Source organism: Cottoperca gobio, chromosome 8 (genome assembly GCF_900634415.1).
Source record: "Cottoperca gobio chromosome 8, fCotGob3.1, whole genome shotgun sequence".
Classification (NCBI taxonomy): Eukaryota; Metazoa; Chordata; class Actinopteri; order Perciformes; family Bovichtidae; genus Cottoperca; species Cottoperca gobio.
In genome coordinates, this window is record NC_041362.1 from 17216992 (window position 1) to 17238338 (window position 21347).

The 21347-nt window shown below is 39.9% G+C and overlaps 1 protein-coding gene across 1 annotated transcript in view; it reads right to left on the reverse strand.

Moving 5' to 3' along the window:
- Nucleotides 1-422: 422 nt before the first annotated feature.
- The window catches only part of usp43b (ubiquitin specific peptidase 43b), a 70977-nt gene continuing 50052 nt past the window's right edge, over nt 423-21347 (reverse strand). Inside the window, exons 9-16 of the mRNA XM_029438167.1 lie at nt 12798-12901; nt 10127-10204; nt 9872-10001; nt 6148-6490; nt 5284-5442; nt 4664-4837; nt 3027-4151; nt 423-2101 (exon numbers count right to left, since the gene is read on the reverse strand). Of these exons, the coding sequence (XP_029294027.1) occupies nt 3046-4151; nt 4664-4837; nt 5284-5442; nt 6148-6490; nt 9872-10001; nt 10127-10204; nt 12798-12901 (2094 nt within the window). The 3' untranslated portion in view covers nt 423-2101; nt 3027-3045. The remainder of the gene's footprint in view (nt 2102-3026; nt 4152-4663; nt 4838-5283; nt 5443-6147; nt 6491-9871; nt 10002-10126; nt 10205-12797; nt 12902-21347) is intronic.

Sequence of the window (21347 nt, forward strand, 5' to 3'; positions counted from 1 at the left end):
CAATTTAAGCTTCCTGTCCATCAGGAAACTCAGTGACTCACCGAGAGTTGATGCAGAGCAACAAGAAGACAAACCAGATAACATTTTCTACATAAAATATTCTCCAATTTCACCAAAATCAACTTCAGTCGTTCAGGGCGCAGAGCGACACTGACAGCGACACCTATTAAAAGTCAGTGTTGCATTAAAAAAATATGTTTTTAAGCTGTTATTTTAAGGTTAAAATAGTCACATTATATTGTTGCTTTAATAACAAGTATTTTCTGAAAGTTCCACATTCAACCTTTAATACGAATAGACAGATAAGTATAATTCAGAAGAGTTGTGCCAAACCCCTCAGTAGTCTGGCCTCGAACCAGCCTTCATCAGAGCAGAAACTCTGGCTGACAAGTTGCTTGACTTTAGCAGAGAATTCATTATTTTCAGAGGAAGCACTCCTGTCTTGAATACTGAAAAATACCATTGTTGCAAGATGTGAGCCGGAGATGAGAATGATGAGATGCACACTCTGCTCATAAATCATTCAGGTACAGTCCATTCATCTGTGAGAAAAGCTGTGTTTAATTGGCAATCCATAAAACTTGCACTACATTAAGCAGATATTATCGACAGTCCAGTACAAGGACTTCTGTGTATTGTGTCCAATTTAACCCCATTTACAGTATGTAGTAATCTGACTTTATACAGTAACCTGAAACATACAGTTTTAATCTGGTACTTAAATTACATAATTACACATCAGGTACAAAATGTAGACTTTTAAAAAAGTTAATAAAATATAATCTAGCCATATTTCCCAAATAATGTCTCAGAAACATCCTTCATTTACTTTCATTTCATTTTGGTAAAGAGTGTTGTTAAACAGTAATGTTAAATGACACAACATGAGACGTGAACACAGTTACAGTGTCGGCAAAAATCTGGATTCTCCCTTTTATATTCCCTAATAATCCCCATTGATGAACGTACAATATACATAAAACAGAAACGGTGATTATGACTGACGGCTCTTACTACTTTATTAACGTTTTTGTGAATGTGAAAAGCATGATTCCCATTCAGACCCGTTACATGCCTGTGGCTGCAGATAAAGAAAAAATGTGTGTGTGCACAGTGTGAATCCTCGGTTTAATCCCAAATCAGAAAACTGATCTTTGCTTTTGTACCTGGTCCTCTTGATGTTGGCATTTTATCGGAAGGACTTTAAATCCAACTTCAGTGAAAGAGAACGGAAATCAAAATGCTGTTTTTATTGCTCTGTAAGCTTCGGGGGCGGTTCAAATTTATTTTTGGTACGAACAATCTCACTTGCGGTTTGATGATGAGCCAAAACTCTTTGTTCATCCACAGAAAACAAACCCAAACAAAAACCATAAAAAAAAGTTATTTGAAGGGGAAGGGGTTTTCACAAGTTAACAGATTCCCCTTACATATTTTATCTAGTGAAGATGAATGGTGGATTGTAGGTTGCAGATTAATTGTTGTCAATATCTGAAACACAGAAAAAGAAAATGCTTTTTGCCAATTTAGCTGCAGTGTAATTGTACCTTTATTAGCGGTGTCAGTTAGCATGTAAGCTCTGATCATGTCGCAGAAATTTGAATTAAAAGAAAGAAAGAGCATCGGAAATATAACATGAAAATGATTGTAAATGACAAAGCAAATGATGTATGTTGTTATATCAGAACATGTACAATGCAGGTGTTGGTTCATTTTGCATTGTTTAACAATTGTACATGCTTCAGCCCATGTAACATGATTTTATAAAAGTGTAATGGGCTTAATGCAAATTCACTAAATCACCCACTGCTTTTCAAATATTGATCATAAACTCCAAAATAAAACAATGTATCACCAGTAGACTGCTTTGTAAAACAACAAAAAGGAAAAAAGAAAATCACCTTACAGCAGTATTTCTCCTCAGTAAATTCAACTCTGCATAGATTTAGTTTAAGACACACACAGGTAAGAACTTATAACAGTACTATGAAGGGGAGCGAGAAGATGTACTTTGTTTGCAGTGTGCCTCCTGCTGGGAGCTTTAGATGGGCGCTGAGCGTAGACATCAGTAGAGAGCTCATTCGGGGCTGTCACAGAGGCACTGGGAAAAAATACAAAGTCATCAGTCACATGGGAACCAGTCACTGAAGCAATCACTAGGATTAAAGGACAGTTCAGCCCAAAATCACATACACATATTTTTCTCTTACCTGTAGTGTTGTTGTTGAGTGTTGGAGATATCAGCTGTAGCAGATGTCTGTCTTCTCTCAATATAATGGAACTAGATGCTCTCGGCTTGTGGAGCTCAAAGTAACAAAATACATTTGAAAAACTCAACAGTAATGTCTCTGTCTGTGACAGTGCGAGATGTAAACATTAATAGTGTCCACTTTGGCTGAGCTGTAACGTCAGCTAGCTTCGGTATAAAGAAAATAGTTCCTACATGAAACTGCTCACAACATGTTCTGTGGATTATCTTCAGTAACCGGGTCATGATTTCTATAAAGAGAGCTCCACAAGCCGAGAGCATCTAGTTCCATTATATTGAGAGAAGACAGACATCTCTACATCTGATATCTCCAACACTCTGCAACTCACACCAAAACAATCTACATTAATAAACAGCACTACAGGTAAGAGGACAAATATGTATTTTTGATTTTGGGGTGAACTGTTCCTTAAACATTAATGATAATAGTTAAACAGACTTAGCTTTACACTCTGAGAATTGAAAACAGAAACTCCATGTACTGCAATGTAAAGCCTTACACTTATTCTGCAAGACTCACTTACTGCATTACATATTAAAGCATCAGGGAAGCTTCCCAATAAAATCCTGTTAATATCATCATTATTTCTTTCCTTTACCAAAGGAGATTTCTAATTTTAAATCAAAGTTGATGTGTTATACTTGCTGACACCAGAAAAAAACCCAGCCAAATAGAAAAAAGCCTGACTCCTATAATTCTGTATCTAGCATATAACTTAAACTTAAAAACAGGATTCATGGACACATCTGTGCCTACCCAGGGATGTGGTACTGTATCATGTCCGCTGCAGAGTGGCGTAGCTGGGCTTGTCTGACAGCAGGATGCGGTGGGCTGGAGGGGCCACTATTTCGCCGTTCCTCTGCAGGGAGGCACACCTGCGAAAAGTCAAATCCAGCCTTGTCTGGAGGTTACTGGAGCTGTGAGCACGCTTAATGTCTACAGGGTCGTGAATCCCAGCCTTTCCGTTCACTAGCTGTACTTTGCAGTTATGGGTGTCACCATTGGCCTTCGTCTCTTCTGGTGCCGCTGTGGTCAGCGTTCCATTGGAGAGGGACAGTTTGGCTAAATTACTGCTCGCCAGCCTTCCAAGGTGTCCGTGGCCATTCATACGCCGGTCCTGCAACTTGATTGGTGATCCAGGAATGTCTTTCTTCATGAAACCAGGTTTGAAAAAAGACAGGAGGCTGTCGTGGCTGCGGCCCTCCTGCCCCCTCTGCCCCCTCCTGTCCTCAGCTTGAGTGGCCATCTGTAACAAGTCTCTGTGTGCCCTGGAGGGCACTGTCCCTGTCTGGACCTTGGTCCTTCTCAGTGTGGAATCTCTGCTTGGAGGTGCACTGTGGCTGATATGACCCACTAGAAGGGCCCCTCTCTGAAGCTGCAGGTCCAGGGTCCTGCCGTGGTCCTGCCTTGCTCTCTTCGATGACCTCTGCCTCAGAGTAGCATCGCTGACTTTGACATTGCTGCTGCGACCGACTCCCTGGCTCATGCTTCTCTCCACACAAGCTCTGATCTGTCCCTCTGGTATTTTGGGGGAGTAACACGTGTCGGAGCCGGGTCTGTCTGTATAACTGAGACTGCTGCCGCTAGGTGAGCTGCAGTCCTGTCCTACTTCAAAGGCTTTTCCCTGGGCATTCCTTAGTGGAGGGGTGGCCACCAGAGTTATGATAGGGTCTTTGGTACATCGTGGGCGGCGCCCAGACTCCAGGTACTCCACCAGCTCTCCAGGCTGGGTCTGGGCTGGCTGTCTGATGTGGTCCTTGGCGCCAAAAGACCACCGCAGTGGCAGAACCTTGCTCAGAGTCTCCTTGGACTTAGTTGGTGATCTCATGCTTACACTCTTGCCTTGACTCCCACGGACAAACGGCTTTGCTTTAACCCCATCTAGAAGGAAAAGACATGACACGTTGCTGCTACTGCTATGGTTTACTTAAAGCACGTTTTAAAATCAATTTGTCATTTATGGCTAGTGAATATATATATATATATATATATATATATATATATATATATATATATATATATATATATATATATATATATATATATATATATATATATATTATAGCATTTGAATGCACTCTGTAACCATCTTTCTATAGTTTTCATTAGTAGATTTAATAGTTATTGGTGGAATCCGCTATACCTGCACTGGATTCAAATTATTTTCACACACAGGACAGATTTAAATGAAAATGATGCATGAATTTATGTAATTGGATTTATGTATTTTATTCATTGATATCAGCCTCACTGTTAACGCCACATCAAGCTGGATTAAGTTACTGCTGACGTAAAACAAACATTTCCTACTGCAGCTACTTCCCATTAGAAGTGTATATGCAGCAGTGTCAGGACAATTAAAACATACTAAACACGCTACTTCAGATGCCTACTTGTTTCTACTGTTTTGGGGGGTTCTTCTCCAAACACTGGCAGCTCAGGAGACTCTGGAGCCTGTTTGGGCTCCGGAGGCCCAGTGATGGGTCCTCCTGACACCACGCTGCCCCTCTTACTGTCCCCCGCCAGCCGGACCAGCCAGTGGTCAGAGGTGGATGAGCTGGTGGAACCTGCAAAAAGGAAAAAAGGAGACTGTGATTTTTGTATAACAATTCATCTAAAAACAAGCCATGTGAAGTCATAAGTATCAGCAGTATTTCCACGCCTCTGTGAGAGCCTCGCTATGCTGAAACCATGAATATAAATGCTTCTGTGGGTGCAAATGGAGACTTTTTCTGGCAGCAGGTCAGCTTTCTCTGCTACCATATAAAAGCATCTGCATTTATTAGTTAAAAATAGTACCTGAGATCACACTGAAAATGCACAAACAAGTCGGCAGACTGAAATAACAGGGGGGAAAATAACAGGCTGAACTGTAAATAAGGATGGTGTGAGGTGTAATGATACTTCCACATTCCCTCCATTATCTCTATATTTTGTCAAAAGGATGGGAGGCAGATTCCACCCGATTGTTCTCAATATAACACGGCGCTACAAAGAAATTGAAAGGACTAACCGGTGACGGAGGAGCTGGCAGACCAATGGGGGATGGTGTTTCTTCTCTGATAGAAGAGGATGTAGGCTCCACGTGTGCACACCTCCGCCTCTGGCATCGGCTCAGCACTGCTGTCATCGTAACTGTACCACTGGCCGTCCACTGAGTTTCTGCAGAAGGCTTCAATCACAATAACAATGGAAAGAATTAAACTACATGTAAGACTGGAGTAGACTACAGACAATGTGAAATCCACACCGATTCACGTCAATGTGACAAGGGAGACTTGTAAGAGCTAAAATCTTCAGACAACATTTGCACTTTCATAGACCTCCATCGTTATGTCCCGATAAAGTCTGATACCATCGAGATGTACTGTGTTATGTCTCGCCTTGCTGATATTAAAACCTGGATGTCTAAAAATGTGCTGCAGTTGATTAAATTAAGGATGTAAATGAATGGCTACAAAAAACATCATTATAAATCCCCTTTGTGGCCTCAGGACAACCATAAATAACACTCTCTCGTCTAGTATTTACAAAGTTAAAAGCTGAAGCCTGTGGTCTAGGCGCAATTTTCGACCCCAAGCTTTGATGCCTAGGTGACCTAAGGGGTGCAAGACAGTTAAACAAGGTTAGCTCATTCCTAACCTATTGCCCTCACTAAACACACGTTAGACAACAGCTGATACAAAATGCTGCTGCCAGACTTTTGACACGTTGTAAGAGAAGCGAGCACGTCTCGAGTACATTTTAAGAGTGTACTGCTCCTTTTTACAGCTTTACATGGTCAAGTTAAATGGTGTCTTCACTAAAGGTGAACAGGCCCTTCAGCTGTAAGACTGATCCTCTTTTAAACCTATTCTTATTTATTATTATTTTATACCTGTGTAATGTCCGCCGTGCATCCCTCCATGGTGGTTGCACACAGCATACAGATCGTACAGGAAGTCTGGAGGAGCCAGGTCAGGTCGTCGGGGCTGTTTCCAGCCCGGCTGGAGAGGGGGCTGATGGGAGCCGTGGTTGCGGCTCACCATGTGAGGCGTCATGTCCAGGCCCATCAGGGGGAAATGCACGAACGTGGTGAGCTTGTTCCTCCGGTCTCCCACCTGCCTGAAGCGCTTCAGGTGGAGGATGAGGATGTCCGGGAGCGTCCACAGGTTCATCTTCACCATGCCCTGCTGCAGCTGCTTACAGTGGGGGCACTTCCAGGCATCATCCGGGGCAAGCTGGTGTGGGAGAGGGAGACGAGGGAAAAGAGGTCAATAGAATTGTCTCTACCTGCTCCTCAACCGGACTGAGCCTCAGAGTTTTGTACCTCTGTATTTCTCATTCCGAGTTATCAATTTTTAAATGATGTTTGACCGAACGCTGGAAATTCAAAGTCCTAATCTCCTTCACTTGGAACAGGGAGTCAATTTTGAAGAGGTTTCCATGGCTACTACATTCGCTTACTTTTCCCGCCTCCCTCTGATTACCACTTTGAATACTCTGCAGCGATAAGTGGTTACATTAAAAGTCATTCATTTCCAGATTTTTTGTTTATACATTTATTGGCGATATACACTTATTTATACTGACAGCTCAACGGACGTCAAACTAAACTGTGGGTCACCTTTCATTACTTTGACACCAAATCTATTCAATTACCACATCTTTCAAAACTCATGAACTGCTTTCTCACTCGTACTAAACCCCGACCAAAACCCTGCATCTACATGTTTACATACCATTGTGAAAACCTTACTCAAAACAAAATGCCCTAACATGTGCTACATTGTGCTTTATCTACATCCAAAAAAAGGAATAACAAAAATGCATAAACTCCTAATTGACACATACAACACTGAGCGCTTATTTCCATTGCTTGATGACTTATATAAAGACTTGTGAGACTTCCATTGTCTTAGGGGGGCGCAGCGGATTCATTTCTGTGACATTTACTGAGAGGTAACGCAGCCCATGCATTACAGAAGTCCCACTCTCTTTGTTATAATGGAGTCTTGGTTAATGCTAATTGCCTACATAATAGAGATACTTCAAAGACAATAATGAAACCGTTGCTCTGTTGTTTTAGGTCATTGTGTTCTGGGTCCTGTCGGGAGACATGTGTTGTTAGTTGTTTAACACAAGAGTTAATCCTGAGATGTGTGTGAAGCCTTTTGGTTGCATTAGTGTTAGAAAGGTGTTAACACTTTTGAAAAAGTGAATCCAGTAATTAGAAATGTGTTAAAATACTTTAACTTTAACAATGAAGTGCGGAAAATGTTCTCTTGTTCTTGCCGAACAACAATCTCATAAGTCAAGTTGTGCGTGCTCAGTGAGAGCACACAGGGGATTTGTTATAAAGTGTGTGTGCATGTGTGTGGGAGAGCAGATAACTTCTGGACTTAAACTTTGGCAAAAATGGAGAAGATACGACATACATACGATAATTATGATATTATCTCTTAATGCTTAGACATAATAACACACATCACTATCTCATTAATGTGCCAAAATGTCTCCATCAGATGCTCCACTTACAGGCTGTCAAAGAAATACTAATATTCTGATTGCACTATTTACGATTGACATTATCAATAATTAAAAAGTCTGAGATTCTTAAATTCCCAACTTAAGTGTCTGTTTATCATCCACAAACATGGGCAACTAAAGGTCAGCTGGTCAGCTTCAAGACAAAAGTTCAGTTATGTTCATTTAGACTGAAATCTTTTGGAGCAACGTTGGTAAACCTGAGCACTGACTGTCAGCAGTGCCATGCGTGCGCCTGCAGCTCCACTGGGTGGTGACACAAGGTAACAACAGCAGCACTATCACAGCAGTCAGCACAACAGCAGCCAATGAGGACTAAACCGAAGATAACCTTTCATTGCTTTGACATAAAATGACTATAAATGAGAATGCAAAAAATAAACCACAACACTGAGCGCCTCATTTAATTCCCGGAGGACCCCTTTGAAAGACCTGTACCAGGTGAGGAAAGGGGATAAGCCAGGATACGAGGACGATGCATGCCGCGCTGGGGATGAGAACATGAGTTAAGAAAAGTATAAAAGTTAGTAAAGAAAAAGATGAAATCCACTCCAAGCTAACAGCGATGCATACTGTGATGATATCACTTGTGACAATGTTTTGTTGTTGGGAGACAAATGTTGTTCTGATACAAGAGTTAATGCTGAGGTGTGCATGAAGAGTTTTAGTTGCATCAGTGCATTTTGAATGAGAGATTAACTCATGTTGGTAAAGAGAACAGCGTGAACCGTTTTGAAAAAGTGAACTCTAAAAGAAAAGTATAAATATAAAAACATATAATAAAGGATATTTTACTGTATACACAGTCGCTTTCTATACTATAATTAATTATTAATTAATAAACTAGAATTTAAACAATAAATAAATATCACATTTTGCCCTGTTTTAGAAGTATCTATGGTGGGTCGGGTTGGTCTGATAAATAATTTGTTGTTTATATGATTTTTGAGACAATGATATTAACAATTTATAAAAAGACTGGAAATTATAAATTGGAAATCATTCTGAATATCTGTGTAACATATTTCTTTTTTTACTGAAACTGATAATAAAACTAAACAGAAAGTGTTTAAGTAACAATGCTGACTGTCATTGACTGACTGCTGATTCTTGATGAGCAGCACTGAAACAAATGGACAGTTTGACATGAATACGTGTTGATCTCCACATCATTGCAATATTCTGCTCAAAACCTGTCTAACTTTACTGCACACTACGCAGCCTGAGGAGAACAGAAAATACTTTTTTCAGCTTGATTTCTTAACGTCATCATCTGTTGTCAATATGTGTATCTGGGCCACACATAGAAATATATATATATATATTTTTTTTTTTTGTTTGTTTGCAAGTTAGACAGTGTGCAGCTGCTTCTTTCCAACCTGTTGATATGCACCACCGCCTTCTACAATCGGCAGATGTGTGTACTGGTCGACACAAATTCCATACGGTATCTTTTATAGAGAAAAATATGAATAGTCTTAAATAACTTTTAATTCAAATTTAGCGACATGTTCATATTTAATGTATTATCTTTGTAAATGTATCTCTACATACAACAATATTTTACCTGTGCTATTTTAGTTTGATCAAACATGTCAGTCAAACATGTCATATCAACTATGATTATTATTAGTTATAAATAAAACTAAAACATGTTAAAAGTGTTACACATAATTTAAGAAAGACTCAAATCTATTGGCAACGCATCCAGACTTCAATAAACTAAAGACCTTATTCTTGAATGTTGATGTTTTTTTTAGCTTGACTTCCATTGTGTGTATTGGACGCATAAATATTCAACTTTTCCAAAAATTCAGTCAGCAAAATAAAATGTCTTATCAATTATTAGAGCTGCTGCAGAATGTGAAAAACTGTCTCTATGATAATGCATGTTTTTTCAGTCATTTCGTCGTGTTTGTCACAACCGCCTGCGTATTCTAAAGAAACGTTAACAACTACAGTAGTAATGTGACTTTAAGCAGAGTTGGTTAGGTAGGGGGGCCCAGTGTAGGGGCCCATGGCTCTTAATGGAGCCACTGGTTGTTGCAGGTATCAAACAATAACACACTGACTACCTGTTCCTCTTTGGTGTAGAGCTGGAAGCACTCGTCCAAGGTGCAGCTGTACTGTTGGACGTGCTGCTGCTGCTCGTTCCTCACGCTCTCTGCATCCTTCACCACCTCCTCCTGAATATTACCAAACAGGCTGCGGCACAGCACACAAAGAGGTGGTTAGTCATATAAAACGTGCAGACAGTAGTTGTATGTCGGGTTAATAGAGAGAAATGCTAGAGTAAATAGGTGGAGGTCTGTAATTAAAAGCGTACTGACCAGTCTTTGATTCTGTGCTCCCACTCGATGATGAGCTTCACATGTGGAGGTCCTCCTGAGCAGCAGAGCTTCAGAGCTCTAAAAAATAACCAATAAAATAAAAAGGTGACATTACCTGATTTACTTGTACCATGCTTTCTGAAATGTGCTGACATGTACAGTCAATGTACTGGACCAACAACCTTATTATAATCATTTGAATGCACCTGTATCAAGGCGTTTTAAACACTGGGTGGCAGCATTGCTACATTATTTAATGAAGTATGAATGGCTGTGAATGTGTGTGTGCCTGTATGTGTGTGTGTGTGTGTGTGTGTGTGTGTGTGTGTGTGTGTGTGTGTGGTAAGTTACTTTGTGGGAATGTATTGGTGATTTAGTTGTGGATGTTTTAGGTAAACAAAGGTATTATAAGCTACAGTACACTATGAAGGTATAACTATACCTTTTGATTTTGTCATAGCACTCATAACGAAACGCAGTTCCCACAGTTCACAGCTGACAAAACACCAGCTTCTCAGAGAACCTTGTGAGAAGCGGTTGAAAGCTCAGCAAAAAGCTATTAAGTGGAAGTTAAGATTATTTCATCAAACTACTATTTCAAATGTCTAGAAAGAACTTTCATGCTTATCAAGAGTAAACTTTGGTAGCTATTGGGCTCTGAAACACTATTAGGGAAGGCACAACAAGCAAAACTCAGCTTCAATCTTTCAAGAAGCAACTCAAACATACTTTCAAAGTAAACTGTTGATGCAAAGAGAAATAGCTTAATGCCTATTAACACGCTGTTTTCACTGAAGTGTGATATATGTGACACTAATCACTTGACTATCTGAGAACAAGACAAAGTCTAGAGCTAGCAGCTCTGTTAGCTGTACTCAGTCACAGCAGTGGTCTGAGCTATATGCTAATATTAGCATGCTAACATCCTCACAATAACTGAATGATCTTTTACTCGTTGCTTTTTGTGAAGTATATGATGTGGGTCAATATATATTTCGAAAATGAAAGTCGTACACACAAAAGAACATGTTCACTATGACAATTCTGACATGCTGACTATGCAGGTATAATGTTTACCATTTTGTTTACCATCTTAGTTTAGCATGTTAGCATGCTAATATTTGCTAATTAGCATTAGCACTTTTGTCTGATGATGGCGCAAGATGAAAAGTTAGGGGATCAAAGTTATTACAATTTACCCCGAGGGGAGAATGAATGTCTTTTGAGGATTTCACTAAAAATCACAAAATGTCAACCTCATGGTGGCGCTAGAGGAAAAGTCAGCGGATCACCAGAATCAGAATTATTTATCCTCTGGGGAACATGAATACGTGTACAAAATGTGTACAACATTGTCATCCATAGAGCCATGTTGTGAGAATAGTTAAATAAACAAACTGTGAGTACATACTGGAGATGATGTCAATATGTCCTTTGGTATAAAAAACACAGTAATTACACAGAGAGGCTGATATGGTTAGTAAAGTAGACTAAAACACTTGCACTAGCACATTCTTGTACTGTTTGATGTGGGGTTGACTTGAGGACAGAGCATATTTCTGAATCATTAGAGTTCAAACGCCATCATTACATTAGTTTTTTTAGGATGGTGTGCTGCACATTTGCGTTTCAAAAGGATTTGCCCTCAGCACCATTCAACGAATGAATTAACTGTTCTCAGGCACGGCACAAATGGAAGTACTTGCAACACTTTGCCAAAATGCCCCTTTGAAACAGTAATTCACTTCTGCAAGTGAAAGCCTTCAGACGCGTGTAAAGATTTGTAAAAAGGGATGAAATGTCTGCACATTTCAGTCAATGCTGTAAAATCTGGTCTAATGATAAACATAAAAAGATAAACATTTAACCACCAGCTTCAGAACATCTGTATAGATAGTGCCAATTATTAAAACATGCTGGACATAACAACTTTAACAGTCATATTAGTGTGTACATGTGTTTTTATGTCCAAATGTCTTCAGTAACTGGCTGCCTGCCTGAAGCTGTAGCTACAAGAAACACTTTATCAGATTAGAGCAGATTTAAATTGCATTAAAATTGATTACATTAGATCAAATTTGAATGAGCCTGTGGGAACATTGGGTCATTTCAGTGTTGAAAGTTTGGACCATAATACCATTAATTCTACAACAAAAGAACACATTTAGAATAATCTAATAACCCTCTAGTCTAATTATAGAAGAATGAAGTGTCCAGACAGCCAGCCAGCTCCAACAACAACAGTCACAGGACTGCCTGCTTACAGGAATATATTTCACCTGGTAAAACATGGATGATATACATTCATGTATAGAAAATCTAGAAATGTATCCAAAGATATTCCTGTGAGACACACTTGTATCAGAGGATACAGGACTTTTTATTGCATCAATGGTTGTTCAACACGCTCTGAAAGTGTGGGTGTTGCCGAGAAAGATTACAGGGAAAGAAGAGGGAGAGCAATCAAGTGCCCCAAAACTGAGCAGAACAAAAGCTAGTAACAGTTAAGAAAAGCTGATTATATGTATGGAGAGCTCTGGTGGAAAACCAATCAACACATCCAGAACAGCAGGACTATTCTGAATGGAAACCACAAGATTCAGATCCTGCAGATCAGCAGCGTATGTGTGTGGGACATCAGTCCTCCGTGATGTATTTTCGACAGCCTCACCTGTCAACAGCAGGGTGGTAGAGCGGCCGCCCGTCCTGAGGAGACAGGTAGCTGTAAAATGCTGATCCTCCCACCACACGGATGTTGAACAGCACTCTGGTGCTCTGAAGGAGGGACACAACAAAAACACTGTAAAGTAATCAGGGTATATTTATGCTTTTCATAACAAGACTATAAACAACAAGACTATAAACTTTCAGGATTTTACGTCTCCCACATGAAGCCTCCCAGATATCCTCTCCTCAAATACCACACGTTTTAATTATTAAATATTACTTCACTTTGATTTAGCTGATCACAGTTTTACTACTGATTGAGCAACACTGGTATGACATGTCCCTCAGGATGAATTGTAATACGTTTTGATCCCCTGACTTTTTATCCAGTGCCATCATTAGGTGTAATTTTAATTAGTCAAATACTTTAATTTATGACCAAATATCCCGCAAAACTAACGACATTCCCGTTAACCTCAGCTGTACTTTGTGTTTAATGGCAATTACCAAATGTTAGATGGTGAATATGGCAAATATTATACCTGCTTTACGTCAGCATGTTTTCATTATGAGCATGTTAGTATGCTGACGTCAGCGTATACCTCAAAGCACCGCAGTGCTTCAGTAAAGCCTCACAGAGCCTCTAGCGTGGCTGCAGACTCTTCCAGTAAGTCTTGTTAAGGTCTAAAATGAGCACTGCCACCACACACACTCACTGACTCACCACAACAAGGTATGAGATGCTGGTGCTGCTTGTAGTTTGGTGATGTTAGTCATCCATCATGGTTTTGCACATAACTACAGTATGATGAGATAGTTTCATGATCGCAAAATGAGAACACAAAGCTCCGGGTTTTAAAGAAGCAGCAGCAACATTTATCATGACTTTACTGTGATCAGTCAAAATGACTGCTCGGTTTAAAGACTTCAGACCATAAACATGTGGGCTGAAATGGTTTATGAATCCAATATGTGTGTGCAAAAGAAGAGTTACTACCAGGGATAAGTTTCATACGGTTTGTTGAAATACTGACGTATCTCTTTTGATCAAAGCAGAGAATGTGCCGTTTCCTAGACAGCATATCAGGTTGTTTTGTACAGACACTGGCTCTCTAGCTCAACCTCTGTTTTAACCTTCATGCAAACTGGCAGGTGTTATGATCTCGTTATCAAAAGAAAGATCAGGTTGAGAGATTGGCTTTCTGCAGCAAATAATTATTTCAAACATTAAACCACTAGAGTCAGATAATCTGTGGAAGATCTCGCTCCTATTTATTGCCCCTCCTGATCAAAGGGAGTGACCGGGGATCAAGTTCGACTAGTCTTAAAAGTTCAATGTGTAAAATATGCCAGAATACAAATTAAAAAACTTTAAAACAATGAACTAACATTATCAGCAGAATGTGAAGAGGTAACTGTGTTGACGTTATGTCAAACATGTCTCTGTGTTGTGTTGTGGAGATATCTACTGAAGTTAGCATGCTAACAGCTAGCTGCGCTCCGTCCAGCCTGTAATACCACTTGTTCCTCTAGAGGTGATAGTGAGTCAGTGTAGCTGCAGTCTGCCCTCAGTACAGAGGGAGAAGAAGTACAGCTGCTGACTCTCTTGTAAATATTACAGCCATGTTCTGTGTCTGTTTTAAAGTTTTGTTTATTGGATTACATTCAAAGCGGCAGAAACGAGAAAATCCCCCGCACCGCCTCGCTTCGTCCTCCCAGCTGCCAGGAGGCTGTTTCGTTGAGCATATAGCTGTCTACAGCCCCGGGAAACGGCGTAGCTTCAGTTAGCAGTTAGCTCGAGTTCATACATTCAATATGGCCACGAGATTTTTAATCTCTGTGGAAGGCTTGAGCCTTGGCACGTGAACCATCATTAACATCTGATGACAAAAATCAGTGTTTAAAAAAACGTGACTAAAATGTCCTGTGTTGACATGTTGGTCACAGTCATTTGTTGCTGACACACTTGTTTGTCCACTCGTACTGAATTGGAACTTGGACAGCTGTTCAAAACTTTAAAACTTTATAAACTGACATGTTTGTTTTTATTCTCTGTGTTAACTTTATGTAACACAGTTGCTGAGAACAGGCTAAAGCAACACAAAGAAAAAGGAGCACAAAGTGGGACATCATGGAATATAAGCCGAGAACTGCACCTGACATTTTGCGCTCACAGCAGTTCAGCTTGAATCAACATGTAGCACCTCAACATGGATCACAGTGTTTAAGTTTGGTTTGCATTCAAAGTTTGATTTTACAGAAGAAAACAAATATGAATAAACCTGTAGATAATCTGACTACTTTCTCATATCTGGACTGGAAAGCCAAGTTGAGAAGAGAAAATAATATAAAACTAACAAATATAAAACTAATATCTTTTTGTCCTCTGTCAAAGCCTGCTTATATTACTCTGATATTTGCTTAGATTGGAGGTGCTTTAGGAGCAACGGAGTGCTTTGCGAAAAATGAAATAGATTTTCTCTCGTTTCACTGAAATCCTGTGTGTAGCTGCTGGCAGAGCTCAAACACAAACACCCACTCTGAGTCCTGCGAGGGAAGCTCCATCCAGCAGGATCTTTCTGATGACAAGGAGCACACCAAGAAGACAGCTCATTGCTGGAAAATATTGATATGTTGAACACATGAACCCACTGGAATCCAAAGCCCTCAGGGGAAGTTACACAATACTTCTGAATTACTGCCTCAAATATGCAATATACAGTATTTCAGTATCACTAGTCTGCTGAAATATTGCAGCAGTGAGTACTTACATATAAAAGTACTTGATGTTGTAACAACTAATATTTTGCTCTCACTCTAAGCAAGTACACATGCAGAGCCATGTAACTAACTCCATATTATCTTCTCTTCATCTCTTTCAGAATGCTGTGTTTATGGTCACTGCAGGCAGCACACTCCCCTGTGGTGCTTAGGTGCTGCGTGCTGCTTTTCTAGAGAATTCATCATCTTTTCTGCGTGTTCATTTTCAATCTGCTGCTTGAAAAAAAACGGGAATGCAAGATGACAGGTGAAAACCCCAAATAAGTTTTCTTTTCATTACAGACTTACTTGGGCTTACTGACAGCTCCAGTGACAGGCTTGTGTGTGCATGTGAAGACCACCCATAGAGTCCTACCAACTTCTTAGGAATAGGGTTTAAAAAAACTACAGGAAAATTCCTTTAAAATATGATACAAACATTTCCACACCTTCCAAAGGTCTTGTATTCGCAAAGCTACTGACTACTTGACCGTGTCCTAACCCTTTCCCCAAACAGAGGATTTCAAATCATAGCTTAGCTTCACAAAAGGTCTGTCAAGATTTGGATTTCTCCACATGTTGAAGCAGTGGACCGGGGGCTCTAATAAGAATACTTTACCTTAAAGAGCCTACCAAATGATATTTCGTCAGTGTTGAAGCGTCCAGCAAAGACTGCTGTCAATTATTACGAGAAAGAACGGACAACAATCGATCGTCAAGGATAATTGTGAAGCGATGTGTTGTATGGGGATGTGGGGCCGTCTCCAAATCTAGCTTTCTGTGGCCAAAAGATGATAAAATGTCACGTTTATGGACAAGAAAAGTGTGTCAATGAAACCGACGATTTGTGGGCAGCACTTTGAGAGATCGTGTTTCGAACAAACTATGCTCGCCAAGGAAATGAGATTCAAAAATAATTAAAAACTGAACGCAGATGCTGTGCCTACAATACTGCCGAGACCCCAGCCAGCACAAGCCAGAACAGGCTTCCCCATTTTATTCTGTAGTTTGAGTAAAAGCGTGAGTCTATTTAAGCCACTGACAGAACTGAGGATACCTGTATGATCAGCGACCATCTATTGGACATCCACACTGAGGAGGAAGCTGTGTGTACACCAGTAAGTATACAGACTGTACGTCATCTGTACATTACAGTTGTAGTACCAGTAGACCTGCACATGACGTGTTAAAAATACAATGACCACATGCATGTACATAATTCATATATTTGTTTAATTTGATATCATTGCTCTCTCAATCATTTCAACCACATATTTTATTATGAATGTTATATATATATATAAAAAATATATATATATATATAAATATATATATATATATATATATATATATATAAAAAATATATATATATAAAAAAAATATATATAAATATATATATATAATATATATAAAAATATATATATAATATAAAATATATATATATATATAATATATATATATATATATATATATATTATAATATAATACATAATATAATATAATATAATACAGACACAACGATAGAACCTCAATCGCAGAAACTTCGAGAATGAATCAAGTTATCAAGCTTTACAGACGTCGATGTGTCCAAGTAATTGAATATTTAGGGATCGAGCAATTTGCGGACAACTAGTCGGGTTCATAACAATTCAAGGAAACCAAGCTATCGACTCGATAGCAAGCTATCGATAGCTTGCGATCTATTTACTGATCGAGGATAATGTTACGTTTTATTATGATGTATTTACTATATATTGAGAAGTTCTATGAACTATAGTCAAATGTATATACCTGTCTGAGTTCTGTTGCCGCACATGATCTCCGCCAAATCCAGATTCACCGTCACCATCATCCGCAAGTTCGCTCCCGTCTGTGTCTCCATCTTGAACTCTGTGTCTCGAGCTGCTCTGTTTCCACCACGTTAAACTCGCCTGCATGATCTAAATCCACGACACCTGGCATCCTCTTCAATAAACTCCTCTTCTTGAAGGTGCAACGAGTGACGACTCACTGTCACTCGATTCTGTCGAAATATCAGAGCCAGAGTCCGACATCGCCACGTCTGCCGCTTCTGTCCGTGCTGTCTGTGTATTCAACTGGTGGACTGTTTTTTTCTACTTGTGACGTCAGAACACGGCGTCGGGTGTTTCCGGTAGCGCCAACGTAAACCTCGGTGGTCGACATACTAAATCATGATTTATTAAATACTGCGATCATCGTGTCATAAATAACACATCATTTTACACCACAAATAGCATTTACTATCATCAGTAGAAATTCATGTTTATCATTTCGTAGACCCTTTATTTAAGGCATGAGTAGGATTTTCCAAAAAAACAATGTATCGACTTATACAAAAATGAGCCAAAAAGTGTGTGGTGGTGTCTGTACAGACCCTGTCCTCCGCCTGGATTTTCTTATTATGCCGTGTTCGGGACATTTCTAAGTGTCAACCTCAATAAAAACGAGTGACCAGGTGACAAATCGTAAGCACGCATCCAAAAGAAAGCCACAAAAATGGCCGAAACTGCACCGTAAAAACACAAAAAAGCGAGCCAAAGTGAGGATGAATCTTGGGCTGGCTTTTATCTGCTAACAAGCACCTTAACTCTAACCGTAGTAAGGGTGCGTGCACTTCTGCTGTTGTGCTGGGGAAGAGGGGCTGATATAATCGGCTAACAGTTGTCATTTCAGCCAACTAAACTGACAGTTGCCAACCCTTTACTCCCTCTTTCTGAAATCAAACAATTCTAAACACTTCAAGTGGTCATCGTTGCTGAGTGAGAACAGAAAACATCTCGAATGCCCCCTGTTGGTGGTTAGTATAGTACATAAGCCCCACCCCCTCCATGTTAGCGGATGGGACAACCATACACTGTATTTAAAGATCTATATACAGTATATGGTTCCTACGGTCACTGACCGTGTTGCTAGCTAGCGTTAGCCAGCGCAGTTGGACCGTAGTGTGTGTGTGTTTGTACCCGTGTCGGCAGATACGCAGATGATGTTTCTAAAACATGAATCATGAGTCTGTGTATGTGCGAATTTGATCATAAATGTTTTTATGGATACATTATAGTTATTTGTTGTGTCTTTCTAGCCAAACAGCTACTGTGATACTAACCCAGGCTCAGCTGTGGCTCGGCCGGATGTGAGATAACGCAGCTCCCGCCTCCGATCACTACTGCGCAGACTCTCGCTACACATGACAACAAAAGCACAACATGGCAGCTCCTGTATCCGGGATATTTTGGCTTTACTTTTGTACAGTGGGAGGAAGTTGAGACGAGTCGTCCATCTTTACAGTCTATGGTGTGAATGTAGACTATGCATGTCCGTGTGAACATGTTTATTCTCCAACCAGTAGAGGCAGATGAAGAGGAATCTGTGAGTAATACCGTAAACAGGGGGTTGTAAAAACATTACCCTGTGTGTGTGTGTGTGTGTGTGTGTGTGTGTGTGTGTGTGTGTGTGTGTGTGTGTGTGTGTGTGTGTGTGTGTGTGTGTGTGTGTGTGAAAGAGAGTAAGTGTTAGTGAGGAGAAAAATTAACAAACGAGCATCTGAGATCTGGTCAGGCTCCGAGCAACGTCACCCCCGTCAGCGCGACTGCTGAGAAGAGGAGGGGAAAAGCTGTGAAAATTCATCTCAGCATCCTGTCGGAGGAGTGCATGCGTGAGCGCTCCAACAACACTGGTGGAGATTCAGAAGTCTAATGTTTCCCCATGAGAAAATCCTTGGTCTTGCTTTGGACCAAGGTTAATCACTCTTTGTGTTCAGTGAGGAATGCTGGTGGCATTGTTTTTGACTGACAAAGCAAAATATCTCCAATAACAACGCATGCAAACAACACAGTGTTTCATTATGTTGCGAGTTATTCAGAGTGTGCACCAAAAGTCTAGAGAAGGTGTGCATGTGCGGGACTGCTTCTCTGACTGTTACTATAAGTACCGTAAAATGTGCAGCCATCAGTGTACTGTAGTGCATTATATTGCTAAGCGGGCTTCAGTGAGCATCAGCCACATTCCTGAATTAAGATGTCAATCGTTGTCAGTGGCAGGAAAATGTCTGTCAGAGACGGCCATGTTCATTGTTTTTGAATTGCATCTTTACTAAAGCTAAAATTAGATAAGCGGAAACATCCACTTGTGAGTGTAATTCATTGATGCAAGAAAACTACAGATTCTGTAGAGATGAAAGATTTAGAGCAAACATCTGCTCTGAGCATTGCTTCTTTCTTGGCAGAGGCAGGCTCCAGCAAACTGATTATACTGTACGAGCCTGGTTTTAATTAAATGGCTGACAGCATGGGGCACAAAGGAGACTACAGATCTCCGACAGAGTTACTGAAGACGTTGCACCTGACTCTTCTCTTCCTCTCTCTCCTGGCACTTCTCAAAGAGCACAGAGTAATGTGCAGCAAGATGGTAAACAGTCTCCTTGTACAACCCGTGCCCTGTATGGCTCTTTACAGCAGCTTTGTGTCAGTTGGCTGCAGAGACACTGATTGGAAATCTGTTTGGCTACATGACTAACAGCATGCTACTGCACACAATGTTCTGAAAGAAAATAGACCCTTTGGCTTGAGTGAAGTAAATTATTCACTTGAAAGTGACAAACTGTACTTCAGGGGTGCATCTAAGCAAGCTATGCTGTTTGCATTTCTATCATCATCATTATCCCGTGTTTAACAGTAATCACACCAGTTAAGGTAAACAAGCCATGCTTCTTCTCAGTGAGCCAATCAAGTCTCATTAGCACACACATGACCTGCAGCCACAGCAATATATATATACATATATTACAATGTACATATCAGTGAGATACATTACATTTATAAGATTATTAAAAGGTCCAATCTTTAATAGTTTGACCATACAAAGTAAAGCTTTATTAAAATATAAAAATCTGACAAATGATTTGAAATGAGCATTTTGTGTGTTATGTCACTATTAGAAATATGCCATATAACAATGCATGATCAGCGGGCGAGGCAGCTAACTGTGGGCTTAACGAAGACTTCCAGCAGCACAATTTAATAACTGCAGTTTTGTTTGCATAATTGTAAGAATTCATTTATTTCATTCCTGACATGATTGATTGGTTCAGCGTTGAAAATCTTATTTCATCACTGCAGTTTACGGGAAGAAAGATGTATTATGAATATAAAGTCTTTTTTAGACACATTGAAAAGAAAGTGTCGTCACAGTGTCTGTGTTAGTAAAAGTATATGCACAACGTTAATTAGTATTCAGTAAATCAAACTGAATGCTGAATTTTAGTGGTGGGACGATCATTTTGCCTTTAGATATCTGATTGTACCTAAAAAAGTAGCTGCCAACCTTTGCCATCAGAATATCGATAAATGTAATTCAAGCTTGAACTACAAGGTCTTGTTGACATTGTAATGTTTTTAAATGCTTCACACACTACTTATTATCATTACATATAATATGAATTGCTTTCTTGTAACTGTGGAGTTATTCACCTATTTTAAAATCATATTTCAATCCTGTGTACTCTCAGGAAAGAACTCCTTATCTTAAGATCGAAGGCTGTTAAACAGCGTTCATTGACGAGAGCTTTGACTGCCTGAGCAAACCCAATGTTTGCTCTGCATACTGACACTTAAGAGGGCAGAGGGCTGTCGCAGCAGGCTGAGATGAGCAGACTAAAGTCATTTTCCCTGGACAAACACGACCGTGCCACAGAGTCACAAGTGGCACTAAAGAGTGCTCCCCAAAAATCTATTCATTAATAAATACACAAACGAGAAACAAATGGTTTGGATGACAG